The sequence below is a fragment of the Halyomorpha halys genome, unplaced genomic scaffold (genome assembly GCF_000696795.3).
Source record: "Halyomorpha halys isolate HHAL.00 unplaced genomic scaffold, Hhal_1.1 Scaffold1342.1, whole genome shotgun sequence".
NCBI lineage: Eukaryota > Metazoa > Arthropoda > Insecta > Hemiptera > Pentatomidae > Halyomorpha > Halyomorpha halys.
In genome coordinates, this window is record NW_027111782.1 from 312,004 (window position 1) to 328,179 (window position 16,176).

The window sequence follows — 16,176 nt, forward strand, 5'->3', positions numbered from 1 at the left end:
TATATATCTTCTTTTACTGGCACAACAGGCGCATGAAGCTGCCCTTGGCCTGCTCAACGGCCGCCAACCATCTTTCTCTATCTTCTGCAAGGGTAACTGGGATCCTCAGTATTCGCAGATCCCGCCTAACAGCATCCCTCCATCGGCCCTTCGGTCTACCACGTTGCCGCACACCATCCGGAACGTAACTGTACAGTTTATGAGCCACTCTTTCCTCGCTCATCCTCATTACATGGCCGAGCCATTTAAGCCTCTGTATCCTTATGTACGAGGAGATGCTACATTCTTTATACAGACCAAAAAGTTCACTATTTTTTCTTCTTCACCAATTACCATTCTCGCATACGGGCCCGAAGATTCTCCTCAGAATTACTCTTTCAAACCAAGCAGGTTAATGCTTTTATTGCTCAGGGTCAAAGTTTCTCCAACGTATGTGACGACTGGCCTTATCAACGTTTTGTACAGGGTGAACTTGGTGGTACGGCTAACAAGTTTGCTTTTGATTAGTATTACAATGGAGAAATAGGCTCTATTTCCATATATATTTAAATATTTCATTTTTGTATGTAAATGTGTAAACAATTTTTTGTGAGAATGCAATATAAACTTCTTACATTGTAACAGTATGTTAATTGTAAAACTGTTGATTGTTAAGTATTTTTATTTATAGAACTTGATAATGGGCACAGGAGCCCGAAACGTTGTTCAGATGTTATAAATAATAAAGAAGTGGATAAAGAGTATAAAATAAATGAAAAGGAATATCATAAACTTTTAACAAATAAAACCCTCAGCAACTTAAGTTGTAGGATTACAAATAATTATCTATATTTAAAGTATTAAAAAATTCAAGTCTTGAAGGTCAAACGACAAGGGCGTGAGATTCTTAGCACTAATCAAAACGGTTTTAATACCTGAATAAGTTTTGGTTTCACGTCGAAAATATTTGTAAAACGCGAACTCAGTGAACTCTCTATGTAAATATTCAAAATCTATGCATGTACTCAATAACACTTGATTAGCAATTTCGGGTCAGGGATAAGAAAAAAATTTTAAACCTACTTACATCGAATTTTATCCTTTTTTTTTTTTTTACTTTCACTAGCATATATGTAATGTGTATAGTGATGTAGTGATAATGTGCTCTCTAAGCTATAAATGTCAAAGCCTGTCAAACTAGAACTATTATGATTTTTCATAACCTTATTTAATGGGTCTAATGTGCATTTGTAAAATATTTATTTTATTTTTACGAGATTGTTTAATATTTAGTGCAATAATTTTGATGATATTGATGACTATGACAACTTCGGCTGTTTTAAATAAAAATATATTTTTAATAGTTGTGGATTTGTTGATCAGGGAAAAAAAAATGTTTTAAACTTACCTAGTCGAATTTTATCCATTTTTTTTTTACTTTCACTTGCCTATATGTAAATGACGATAGTAAAGGGAAGTAGAGCGATGATTTAAAATTTAGAATCCAACTTTTCAACGGAAATAAACGTTTAAAGGTCCTCTGAGTCCAAGTAATCAAGGCTTGAAAATTTGTCTTAGAGCGTGCGAACAGCTCAACTCAGAAATGAAAAATTTTAAAAACTGAAATTATATATCTAAAATACATACATACATGCTTGGGATGTGATAGCAACTTTTTTCTCTCGCTAAAATAGACTTACTGGAAGTGCCACTTTATAAAACCGATTTCACAATTTTCTTCGAAACAGCTCAAACGATTTTGATTAAACTGGTCATACTAATAAGCAATCAAGTGGTTTTTCACATCACGTAGGAATTATCATCATTGAAATAGTTTTACAGGGTTTAAAATGCCGAATTTTCAGAAAAATCTTCTCATAAAGCAGCAGTTCTCTAAGAGGGGATCCCCAGTGAATGTCACTTTCTCAAAATGTTACAAAAACAAAAATAAATAGAATAAGAAATATACGGTGCAATCCAGCATTTACTTTTCACTATTTTTTCTTATTTTTTTATGTACTCAACCACTTAAAGGATAATATGGCGACATTTTAATATTTTTTCAGCTCGACAAGTCAAAAAATATTCTAGCCTAAAAAGCGTGCTGCCGCTGTTAAGTACCTTTTTTTAAAATTAATTAACCATCTCTCCTCATTAACGATAACCAAAAAATGACAAAAACAAGATATGGATGAATTTAATGATTAACTAATGGAAAAAATAAATGTTTTCTTGTTTCAAAAGTTTCAGTGACGTAAGTCCTAACTTTTGTAGTCCTTGTTTAACATTTTCGATCGTTTAAGAAAACCAATTATATTCAAATGACGCGTTCTGTCTCCATATCTACCTCTTCTCGTAAAGTCGTGAGAAGACCCCACCCATTCGTGTGACCTTCGCCCAAGGAGAAATCCTCACAAATAACAAATCAGTGACTAAAATACACTTTAAAGTGATTTTTAATAACCATTTTCCATAGGGGTTGCAGTTTCTAAGATATTTGCCAAAATGAAGTCAAAAATTTTGTCAAAGTTTTGTAAAAACTGTATCAAGGGTACTAACTGGAAATACAACGGAACCTATAATAATAATAATAATTAAGGATTAACGAACCCAAAGGTCCGATCACATCCTCTCTACATACATCCTTCCAGTGATGCCCCTTCAAACCCAATTCTACTAAATCATTTTTAACGTAATCGGTTCAGTGTCTATTAACGTTTTAGGGATCCGCTGGTTGCAAAGCCCTACAACCTTACACGCCGCAATGCTATAACTTGAATTATATTTACTGAGTTTAGGTCCATTAATTCAGTGTTGTGTAGTATTCTAAATTCTCCTGTTAATTCATCCTTTTTCGGTCCGAATATTGATCCTACTTTATTTTCGAAAACGTTAAGGCGCTGTTCATCCCTTAGAGTAAGAGGCCATGCCTCGCATCCTTAAGAACAGTGGGAAGGACTGTTTTGAATAGTTTTGTAAATTCTGAAAAATAACAAGCATTTCCCGCCTTCAACCTCGCTTTTATTTCCACATCAATTTCATTTTTTCTAGTTACCGTAGAACCTAAATACTTAAACCAATCTACCAGTTCAAACGTATTTCCTCGCGTTTCTACTGCTAACCATGTATTTTGTTCTATCTGGCTAATAACAAAATTTTAAATAAAATAACTAATACAAATTCCTGAAATTGTCCATACGATTTTTTGCCAAATCTAAAAACTAACATTAACAATTTATCCGAGGTATTATCTTATGTTCCATGAAATAAAAAGAAAAAAAAAGACTCATTAAAATTTCATATTTTTCCTGTCGTACAGATCCCGATCTAGACAAACGACTAACCTGGAATCCTCACAAAAGACTGGAAAGATAGTAAACTGTACGTCGATTCTGACTATTACAGCACTTACTGGACCAACGGTCTCAACTTCCAATTCACTACAAAAGTTATCTACATGACTGTAATAAAGCCAATCAAGACATACGGAGTTGGGCTTTGGGGCTCCACTTAACCTTCGAATTCCTCTCGTATCCAATCCTAAAATCCACAATGCTGCGTACTATCTAACAAATAAAATCATACATAAAGACCTTAATGTTCCATATATAACTGATCTAGCCCGAACCAGACACCATTCCTTCCATTATAAACTCCCTAACCACCCAAACCCACTAGTTTCCAACCTTCCCTCCACTTCCATTCCTGACAATCCTCCGAGACGACTGAAAAGAAGATGGCCATCAGCTAATATAAAAACGTCATTGGAGTGCTACCAATGGGTATTTTCTCTACGGGCCTGTATCACTCCATTATAATTGAGATAAAATATACTGAATGTATAATATACAGTTGTAAATTTCAATAAAGTTAATAAAAAAAATCATATTTTTAAAACAAGTTTTAAAGACTACAACGAGGTTTAAAATTTTAAGATAATAGACGATTATTAGATATTTCTATAAAATTTAATAATGTTGAGGCACCAAAATTATCAGCTCATTCATTTATTATATATTAATTAGGAAAAGCCATATACGGTGTTCGTGAGAGGGGTGTTTCATGTCTAGACGCGCGCTTGACACTATTATTTATGGCGAGTAGTGAGGTGGCTTAGGGCAATATTGTAAGAATACCATGGTATGGCTGATAAAGCACCAAATTGAAGCTACCTCAGACTAAACAAACAGATATTAGCCTAGGATCCCTCAGAATATTTTTAAAATTTTAATAAAAATATGTATATTTAGTGTTCCTCAAAGACTAAATTATTCTTTTAGATGTAACCGTTACTTCTTTTTCTCATCTCCATCAGTGTATTTATTATTTGTTTTCTTTGCTTGCTTTTATGTTTAATTTTTTTTTTTTAGATGACCTCCTTTATTATACAGTATTTCCCATCTTTCGCCACTTTTATTTCTATTCTATCGGTATTTAAGTGTCCATTACCTGTCACATTTCGTTTATTTTTATTTCAATTACCAATTTATCTCCTTACGTTCATACAAAAAAAAAAAAAAATAAAAATAGTATTTATTACTGTTAGCTAAGAAATTCAGAAGCATGTATTCAGATCCTAAGAAATCAACTTTAAGGTCTTAAGATGAAGTAGTATATGACATACATTTCATTAATAACATATTATATATTATTATTATTATATATTACATTACAACTGCTGCAAATAAAATTACCTTTGCAATAGTACATAATTATTCATTCCAACCTGTTATGGGTCATTCCATATGAAATCACCCAATGCCTGAACTTTTACGTCTCTGATTTTCATCAGTTTTGGTGTATTAGTAATACCAACTAAAAACATTACACTTAATTAAAAAAATTAAAGTAGTTTTTTAATATTAATTTTGCAAAATTGTTAAAACAGCTGAATTTTAAATTTTCAAATATCAAATGAATGCACGCCAAACAATAACGTTTAAAACGAGCCATAAAGCATCCCTCTTGCACAATATGTTGTAAATTTACGAGCATTTGTATGATCCAAAACATGGTGAAATTCGGCCAATCATGCAAATCAATATTAAAAAACTACTCATGTACAAAAATATTTTTAAAAAAAATGTATTTTTAGGGTATTTAGTTGGTATTAATAATAAACAAAAATAAAGGGGTGTGATGCCTTGGGTGATATAATATAAAATTACCATAATTTTTTTTTTTTTTTTTAAATGGAACTTTAATTGGTGGTAGAAACACTAAAATTAATTTAACTAAGTAGATTACATTAATTATTTTTTACTGAGTACATCAAAATTACAGAGTGCCCCAAAGAACAAATTTTTTTTTATCTTCGTTTAAGGACTTAAAGTGCTTTGCAGGCTTGGTTTATCTTCCAAACTGTCTACCAACTGGCCGAAGAGCATTCAATGTACATCATAAAATTGTAACAACGCACGTATGATAAAGTTTAAATTTAAAATCAATGAATCAGTAATAAAAGTTATCTGTATAATAAAAGCGAACTGTAAGTGTCTGTAACGGCTCACTCCCTGACTTATTGATTAGTTTATGTCTATAAAGTTAAAATTATTAATGGTATTTCTCCACAAGCTATAGATTTATAACACAAGCTACGTTTCAAAACATTCTGACATACAAAACATATAAGTGGTTTTAAAAAATTAATTCTAATACCTAAAAACAAAATCTTTTGGTATAACTGGAAAACTATACATTTTCTGTAAGATTATATCCACTCACATTATAATAATGAAATTCTCTACAATACAAAAATTTAAAAAAGAAGATCTGACAAGCATTAACATAGGAGGTCTGTACTTTGGATCCATGTTTATTTTTTAAATATTAAGCAGAACGGTTTAAAGCCATTGAAATCCTCGATTTATCCAGTAGAAAGTAAGATGTAATTTGGATGCAGTCCTTAGATGTAATTTGGGCATAATTCAATAATTGGCTGTAGCTTTGTTTTGAATGGTCTTTATATTCCCTAGGGTGCGGGTAGCCGCGAGGTAAGGCCTGTGGCTACTATCTCTAAGGACCCGAATTCGAATCCGGCTGGGCAGAAAATTTTCTGTTACACTGTAGCCATGAGTCAACTCTCATGGGTTCTGGGGCCCTCCAGGGGTCAACCCAGCGTCCTAAATTGGGCACCCTTAATTTGGTAAAAATCTGGTCGAGCGTGATTCTGACCAAATCAAATCACCTTGCACAACCGTTGGTCTAGTAACAATACTCCCTTACAAAGTACTGAACCCCTGGCCCTTCTTGGGTTGTAGCGGTACAGACTTAATTATTTAAAATTTTATATTCCCTAATCAAAACATTTAACAAGAAAAAAACCCATAAAAATCGGACAGTTATGAGCACAAAGATGAAATTTTATTGAGTTTATTGATACTTTTACCCATTTTTAAAAAAGTATTGCTAAAGTATTTGGGTAGGTTCTTTTGGAATTCTGTTCACTTGTAAGAAAGGATATTGGATTCAGGTTATGCATTACTTAAACATGTTTTCTTTAACGCATGTTGCTGGTAAAATATCTATTCTATCTTTAGGTTAGTTCTCATACTTGAGGGTTGACTGAATCACATATGTCATTTTAAATATCTACATAACTGTACTTAGACATTCAGTAAATTCACTTTAAGTTCAAAAAGAAGCACTACGAACGTGCTATATGATGTCGACTTCCTTTTTACATACATACATTTTGTACTTATCGCTTTTATATCCTTCCGAAACATTAAAATGTAGGAAATGTAGTACCTCCAGGTATTAGTTAATAAATGCTTCAAATAAACTCTTCCATTCCCCAGAAGAGACACCCACTATAGCATTGTGTTAGATGATTCAACGGAGATCTAAAGATATTAACATTAAAAGAAGAAAACGGATTGGCAGTCTATACAGCTGAGAAACAATACAACGAGGAAATATAGTGGGATGAAATAAATAGCATTTTTAAAATTCAATTGAGTCAAGTTAATAGGAATACTACTACACTCCTGACCAGAATAGGTTGTAATCTGCAAGATAACTCACAGTTCTGCCTAGGATAGATTGAACAATACATTTAAATCCAATAAATAATATCAGTAACTGATCATTAAAGAATCAAGCTAGGCAGAAACAAAAATTGACTGCTCACTCAAACTATTGTTATTGCATAGGCGTATTTCCAACTTTCATCCAAGAGAGATGAATTACAAGATCATGGCTCTAGCTTTAGAGCGACCGTGGGGAAGGTTAACCTAGACGATACCAACCTAATCTAACCAGAGTGGGAAGGTCAAGTTTTCATTCCATGGGACCGCTGCCAAATAAAAATCAACCCGCTCAGGATGGAATCAAACCGGCGCCACTTAAGACTCCGGGTTTGTTAAGGTGGCGCCTTAACACACTCGGTCACAACGGTTTCGTAAAACAACTAATAACTGCCAGATAATAAGTACTTTACCAAGAAATAGCGAGCTGTAAGTTCACTGAACCTGAATTAATATTGTACATTACTTTCGATATGAGATACAAACGTTTAAAGAAATTTCAACGTAATAAGTAATTTGTGGATCCAAGAGCTAACCCGACTATTTGTATAATCAGTTCGAAGTGAATTTGTGATTTCTCGACTTTGTACTGAAATTATAGAATTGATAAAAGTTGCCCAGTCAAATAAAAAATATACAACTTAATTAAACTTTTCTTATATTTGATCATTAATTGGAATAGATGAGTGTTCTATCTTCAACGAGGCAGTAGATGGCCTATGGTTTTTCTTCTTGATTGGCTTTCAGAAAGACCGTTGAAATTAATACGGCCCATACTATCGTAACGACAGGCTGCCGTGCGGCAACATAATTCCGATGCGGCGGTCATTAGTCCGAGAGATCGCATTTTATCAGATCTTTCCCGCCACGTGTAGGTTTCTGCTTTTAGAGCTATCATCAGCCATGATTACTCGGGTGTTCATCTCTATAGAATTTAAATGAGAGATGATCCTCGGTACTCATTACACTTCGCATCTGACATTCCATCTAGCAGCCTCTTTTATGACTATCCTCGCCTTGAGGGCATAAGACAAAATTTTAGCGTTGATGAGACGAGTGAAAGTGAAAGTTCATGATACTTTACTGGGCTGTCAGAAGTCTTATGGAGTAACAGCGGTGTAAAGGGAAAAATGATTATTTTAATATGAATTTTAAATTGTTTGTAAGCAAACACACACTGAAAAAGTATAACTCCATTTGAAATAGCATGTTTTTCTGAAGATAGGTATTTCGTAGGATAAGTGCTATTGGACCCTTCTCACAGTGGAGTGGAGAAGAGGGGAGAGTACTGATTTGGAATTTAATTTATTTCTGTAGCATAATTAAGGTTGTCATATAAAAACGAATCTCAGTAAGAATCATAACTTAATTAATAATATTAATTATCGGAATTCTGCTGCATATGCAACTATAAACAACGTATAAAAAAAGTTAATTTTATCAAGAATCAAATAAAATGATAAAAGTTATAAAACAGCAATATCCACACAAATACAAAGCTTTATCATTAATTGTCAAATATGTCTCTAATTACTTACTAATCACAACTCAAATTAAAGATAAGACTTTTAACCTTATATGATTTATTTAACAATATTATTGAATTTACAGTGCTCAAGAGGGCATTCGATGCTTTTGCTCAGAACAGAGGTTACATAGAATGCAATATGGTAGGAACAATCCTGCAGATGTTAGGTCATGAGCTCTCTGATGCACGGCTGAAGGAAATTATAGATGAAGTAGACGCTGATGGTAAGTTAAGATACTTAAAATAGATATAGGTGAGTTAAAATTAAAACACTAACACACAGAAAAACTCATAGATTTAAAAAAAATTCACTTCATGATGTGATTATTAATCTTAATAAACAGTATTTAAAACATGAATAAAACAACTCCAATGTTTGAAGACAATTTTCCTCAATAAAACCATGCTAAACGCCAAATAAACAAGGTTTGATTCAAATTTGTTTAAGCTCTAGTCTTCATTTACTCCTTGAAAACTTACATTTATTTTACAGGTTGTGTAGTTTAATGACATCTAACTAGCATGTCATGGATCAACACTACATTTAACACCAATTAAAAATAAGGTATATGAGGTTAAAAAGCTGTCCTTCTACAGTTCTACATAGTGTCCATTACCACCAATGCCTCTAGCACTAGATCCATCAATACATTACATAATATCTTTGAAGAAAACAATGTAGCAATTTCAGGCTATGTAATATTCGCAAGAATGAAATTTTATATAAAATATTTATTCCACATAGAGATAAATTGATTTATTTTTGATTCAATAAATAAATTTATGGATTGATAAGTGCAAAAGCCACTTATCAATCCATAAATTTATTTATTGAATCAAAAATAAATCAATTTATCTCTATGTGGAATAAATATTTTATATAAAATTTCATTCTTGCGAATATTACATAGCCTGAAATTGCTACATTGTTTTCTTCAAAGATATTATGTAATGTATTGATGGATCTAGTGCTAGAGGCATTGGTGGTAAATTAAAAAAAAAATTAGCTTTAAATTATACATTTTCTCCTTGTTATATTACATAACCTTATTGCAAATCTCAATTTTTTGGAATTTCTTCTTAAATGTATAACATCTTAATTAGTATCTATTTTACTCCTAACCAAATGAAGAGAGTGGAATTATACTTAATGGACAATTCTCTGCAATAATGATAGTGCTACTTGTAAAGTGATAGTCATAAATTAAATAATTTAAAAAATAATATAAATGAAGGAACCTTAAATAATAACAAAATCTTAGCTTTTTTTTTAAATTTAAAATAATCCATTTTATTAGGAAAATTATATCTAATAGACCATCCAAAAAATTTAAGATGATTGTTATGCATGGTTGCTGAAAAATTTATAACCCAATTAATTTCATTATTTATTAATATGCTGGGGGATGGAAAATCTCCTCACCTCGAACTACATAATCAGGCATCTAAAACCAACCAGTTAATACTCGAAAGACCATAAAAGAAATATAGAAATGTTTTCATGATGAATGATAAAAAAACAAACAAACCTAGCTGATTCTAAACAAATAATAAATAATAAACAAGACTAATTATCAACTGATAATTAAAATAATGTGCTGGAATAATGCATGACACGATTTTTCAATAAATTTTTTTGTTTTTTGATCACAATATATACACTGAACTATGACTTAAGCAATACTATGGTTTTCGATTCAATGATAGTATTACTGAAAATATTGGAATACTGTTGTATGTGACACAAAGGACATCAATAATAAAATAAAATAAGTCAGGCATTATCTGGCTTATCCTGCACAATTTAAAATTGTAACATACATTATTCCAGACCTAGAATCAATTAAAGAAAGAGCTATAAGGAGGCTGAAAAATTCAAAATGAAGAATATTAGAAAAAAATCTGATTTGAACACCTTTCTCCTTTCCCCTACCTAATCAAATTCCAAAAAAGAATACTAAAGGAGAATTGTTACAGGTTCTGGGCAACTAGAATTTGAGGAGTTTGTCGCTCTTGCTGCAGGATTCCTAACAGAAGATGATCAAGATGCTGAAGCTATGCAACAAGAACTGAGAGAAGCATTTAGGCTCTATGACAAGGAAGGTAACTTCACAAGTTAAAAAAAAACTCTGTTGTTTAAAATTAAATGATGACAAAACTACAATAAATATGTGTAAATGAATTAAAAATTATCTAAACTCTATGAAAAATAAATTTACAAGTTTTAATAACTGATAACTTAAATTTAGATGTTGTTAAATGTTTTAATTAAATCAATAATCAATATTTTTCTCCAGGTAATGGTTATATAACAACTGCTGTTTTAAGGGAAATTCTTAAAGAACTAGATGATAAAATTACATCACAAGAATTAGACATGATGATTGCTGAAATTGACTCAGATGGTTCCGGCACAGTTGATTTTGATGGTAATAATACAATAATTTAAACAATAATTAATTAAATGATCTATCCACAGCAGGGTTGTAACAAACAAAAATGTTAAAATTTATGCAATAACTAAGACTAAGACTTTTAACCAACCTGATATTCATAAAATTAACTGATTTTGAATCAAATATTCAATATATCTACCATAAATTATAAAGTTGTGATAGTATTAATAAACATGTGGGTGAGGTTGGGATGTATTCCAGTAATTAATAGGTCTAATACTTTAATAACGGTAGTCTTGAAAATGGGAATAGTGCAAAACAGAATTATAAAGAATGGCCGATTCTAAGATTTAGCCTCTTTTCAAATGTTGCTCAATTGAAATAAATTTTTATTTTTCAATCACTGCTCTAATCATAATTAGCAAATGTTTTAAAGATAAGATAAGCCTGGGCCATACATCAACCAATATTTGTTATAAGTGAATGTTTTAAGTATATGATAAGAAAGGCTACCACGGAGGGTGGGATTGGTGGGTTCAGGCTGATTCCCAGATTTTTATTTTGCTTGATCGAAATGATTTTTTTTTTTTCAAACACTGTTCTACTTGCTGATTTTGGAAAATTATTTAAAGAATACAAATTTTAAGAAATACAAGTAGCGAGTAATAATAAAATTTAAAATGGATTAAAAATAAAATCTTTACTTAATTTATTAACTAAGAATAAGTGGGTATAGTACAGTAGTTTCAGCCTGAAATAATATATGATTTTGAAAAGTATAATACAACTATATTAATACACATAAGTAAAAATAGTTACTAATAGTTTTATTTGTTTTAGAATTTATGGAGGTCATGACAGGAGGTGATGATGAGCGGTAATCAAATTACATCACTCTTTTAATGAAAAATCAACAGAAACAACTGAACATCAACCTTTTACAAGCAGTGTAATGTTTCAAGATGTATATAAAAATTGATATAAAAACAATACAAATCATAAAAACCACATATTATTTTTATTAAACTTGTCAATCATATATTTTATATGAAAAATAAAGCAAAATAAGAAATTATAGTTTTTCTAAAAATAATAAATTAATGAAAAAAATATTCCCAACCATGAATTATTTTGTCAAGAAATTTATTGACTCCAATCGAGTTAACTATATTTTAATTAAGATAAATAAGATAGTAAAGAACATTCCATTGGAAATGCATTAACATAAAATTGAGACCACAAAATTAAAATACAATAATAATATTGATTACATCACAGTAGTGATGAGTAAATTTCCACTAGCTTTACAAAAAATACAGTTAAAGGTTCTCTCTTTCAGGAATATCACAACTTTTAAATTAATTTCATGACTGAACACATAAACTTTTTTAAAAAATGATTTGTATTACTAAATTCAAGAATGAGAAAACAAATTAATTTTACACAATCAAGAATGAAAGCCAAGGATAGTCCGGGTGGCGGTCAATAAAAGTATCAAAATAGTAATAGAGAACTATTTATTTTAGGTTTACAATAAATAGTTTTCTTTTACTTTTTTGATACCACCACCCGGACTATCCTCCTACAATCTACTTCATACAGTCAACTATCTTCTTTCAATATGAATATACAAGTTAACACAGAACAGTAATAAAAGTTTATTTTATTTTTGAAAATGTAATATAATGTTTATCTAGCATTTCTATATTTAAAGGCTAATTTTGATTCATTCACTTGATAAGAAATTAAGTACAAAATAAAATAATTCTCCCAAACTTGGTAACAACAATTTAAGCAGTTTATCAAGACCCAAAAATCAGGCAAATAAAAGAAAAACTGTGATGATAACAAAAACTTCTATAATATTAACTCACATTTTGGGTTTAACATTAAATCTATTATAAATTAAAGAAAGGTATTGTACCTTTCTTGGAGAAAACAGGCATTCAAAATATTTTAATTAAAAATAAGCCAAAATGCATTAAAAAAAAATTAACTTTAAATGTATTAGAAAATAAACATAGAAAAACCACAGTAAAAAATATGAGTAATACTTAGTATATATTATATCTATCATTTAATATATTATATCTACAATATTAAATAACTTTAAAAAGTAAGAAAATGTTCTAGACTAAGGTCTCAAGAAAAGGGAAAACAACCAAGTTATAATGGAGAGCAGAAAGGATATCATTCTTCAGCCAAACATAATACTTAGATAACAAAAAAATAACCAAGAAACATCAAATAGACTTGTATGAATTGACAAAAAAAAAAAGAATCAACAAGATATGAAAACCATAAGCAATAAAAATTATAATAAATAACTTGAAAACAGATAATTGTTAGAATGTCAGTTGGACAGACACTATCCAGGAATGGAAAAATGTCCAAAAGAAGTTTCACTGTATGTTTGTCTTTTGGTTTGTATTCTAGCTTCTCTCACTATGCTTTCTACTGCTGGATTAAATGAAGCACACACTAGACAGTCCCCTCTTATCATGCCTTATTTGCATGCAAATTTATTTGACAAGTTTCCTGGCACTCTTGCATGGCAGCTAGGTTATCATAGCAGACCTGACCGATCTTATTAACTTTAGAGAGTTTCCATTCCTGTATAGTTTTTCTCACCACACTGTATCATAAGGTACTTTAGTTCATGAAAAGCGTAAGCATGTAGGAGTTCAATTCCATAATCTTCTCCAGAATCTGCTTTAAAGTAGGTATAGCACCCAGGACCGGACTTCTATGCTTCTAAATGGCCCTGAATAACTTTTTTCCTATTTATTTCAAAACCCTTCGATATTTTTTTAAAACATTTAATAGAACTTTTAGAACAGCTATATCAATAAATCTACCAAAGGATAGATTTATCATTAAATGATCTATGGAAATATAATAGATTTAACTTCTATAATTTTATATTCTATAATTCAATGTTACTTATAATTTTATTCTATTTTTAACTTCTATCTAGCAAAAACTCTCTCAAAAGGATGCCGACAGGTTTTAATCTTAGTATTTCCTGTATTTTATCTCTCTGTAACATATAATACAAAGAAAACACAACCCAGTATCTCAGAACTTCTAATGTCATTACGTTCACTTTTTTACTTATAACGTTTTTTCTAGTATTTCACCTAAGGTAGAGTCATACTTATTGTTATTCAAGAATTTGGTACAAAAAAGGAAGAGATTTCAAGCATTATTTCAAATTTTATTTTTGTATTACACCTCTAGTAAGACTATGAAGTCCTTTCATGAACACTTATCCCAAAGGTAGTTACTTAATATCAGTATGCAGGAAAAGAGTATTGTACACGAACTTACTGTACAATTCAAAATTGAAAAATCACAGGTAAAACAAAAACAAATTATTTGAAAAACGGCTCTTAAACAAAAATATCCTATCTCTTTGAAAAATTCCTGGAACAAAAAAAAATACCAAAGGATTCTAAAAGGTTTTTTCAAGACCAACAAAGGAAAGAAAATTGTCAAACAAAAGAAAGTTCAGGAAATCACCTGCTACTTTGTTTAATGTTTTCTTAATTTCCATGCATTTTTTCTAACATATGTGTATATAAATTAATATTTTTGCAGACTTTTTTTAACAAATTAAGCAATACTACAAATATAATGTTTATATTACATTATACATACCATATTTTATTATATGTATATTGTTCGAGTTTTAAACAATTTAAATTGTTTATTTATAATGTACTTGTTTTCCCTTTCAACTGTTCTTTAGTGGAAATTTCTCCTAAATGGAAAAACTATCATCCCCCTTAGCTGTTCGTTATAGAGAAGTTTCACAGCATATAAAAAGCACAGAAACACCAGCTTATGCTGATAATATATGCATTATTGGAAGATCCTTGAGAGCTAAGAAATAAACTCTTGTCTCGCTACAGACAGCTGCACTTCAAAATGATTGTAGGATAAACAAATATAAAATTACCTATACGTCAAGTAACAAACATCAAACTGGCTAAACCTAGATGGTAGATACAACTCTGAAAAAGTTGAAAGATTCAGGTACCTGAGATCAGTGGTGACTACAGAAATGATGACATGAATCAGAAGATGATAAAAAGCCTTGCTGCTGCAAATGTATCTTTTTATGGTCTCCTGAAGCATACGAAAAACTGTTCACTACCACAATCTAGGTAGCATATATGATAACATATGGGTCTGAAACATGGACGATGATAAAGACCAATGAGAGGAAACCACTAGTTTTTAAAAGAAACTCCAGAAAATATATGACCCAGTCAAGGAAAATAATGAATGGAAAATAAGACATTATCACGAACTGGCCAATCTACAAAAGGAGCTGGATGCGGCAAAGCTTATCCACATAGCAAGCCTCAAATTGGGCACATTGTACAGATAGAGGAGACCTCAATTCCAAAGAAAGCTAAAATGGACAGATAGAGTGAATGCCAATGCTAGAACTCATGGAATCAGGAACAGGCGGGTGACCAACCAGGACAGAAAAGAGTAAAAGCCGATTCTTTATATAGCCAAGATACAGAAATGGATTGCTGTGCTAAGGATGATGATGATACAAGAAAATACAAAAGATGGGGAAATAAATGTTTGAATGAAAAAGAAGCAAAAGGAATGGAACATTCATCAAAAGCAAAATGACTGCTGAATTAGTGTCCCATCTTAAAAGTCCTTGTCTTCCATTCTATGTAAATTAGTAAATCTCTACAAATAGCGAAGGAGCAAATTCCTAAACCTTTTCAGCAATAATTTAATTTTTCAATATTAAGTTTGGAAAATGATACTGTTGATAGAGTCAATGATTGTCCAATAATGTAATACATTATTATCTAATTCTATCATTTCAAAGTACATGTATTCACTTATACAACAGATTCAACCCTTGGTCAACAGCATGACTTCCTGTTAAATCACAAGGTTAGATGGAAAATCACTATCATCTTAATTTATTTAATTCCTTTCCTTTACCAATTAAAATTATAAGTGGGTTACCAAGAAAAACAAAACAAAAGTATTTCAGATAAGAAACAGTATATTTTAGATGAGAAAAAATATGTGCGTGACTCTCATATGTTATAAGTGAAACTTCTTAGGTACTGATATTTCTAGACAGTTTTATTATTACAGGATTAGAAAATGAAATATGATTGAGAGAAATCTTTCTTACTGATCTTACATCATTAATTTTGTAATTAAATAATGTGGGAAGTACAATGTAAACTCTTTCTTTCTT

At 30.7% G+C, this 16,176-nt stretch overlaps 2 protein-coding genes across 2 annotated transcripts in view; one reads left to right on the plus strand and one right to left on the minus strand.

The window, feature by feature from the left end:
- TpnC41C (Troponin C at 41C) overlaps positions 1 to 12,008 on the plus strand; it is a 26,555-nt gene extending 14,547 nt beyond the window's left edge. Inside the window, exons 3-6 of the mRNA XM_014434295.3 lie at positions 8,619 to 8,759; positions 10,513 to 10,638; positions 10,833 to 10,964; positions 11,772 to 12,008. Of these exons, the coding sequence (XP_014289781.1) occupies positions 8,619 to 8,759; positions 10,513 to 10,638; positions 10,833 to 10,964; positions 11,772 to 11,812 (440 nt within the window). The 3' untranslated portion in view covers positions 11,813 to 12,008. The remainder of the gene's footprint in view (positions 1 to 8,618; positions 8,760 to 10,512; positions 10,639 to 10,832; positions 10,965 to 11,771) is intronic.
- Positions 1 to 16,176, minus strand: part of rg (rugose) — a gene marked incomplete in the record, with an annotated part of 134,311 nt that overhangs the window by 116,630 nt on the left and 1,505 nt on the right.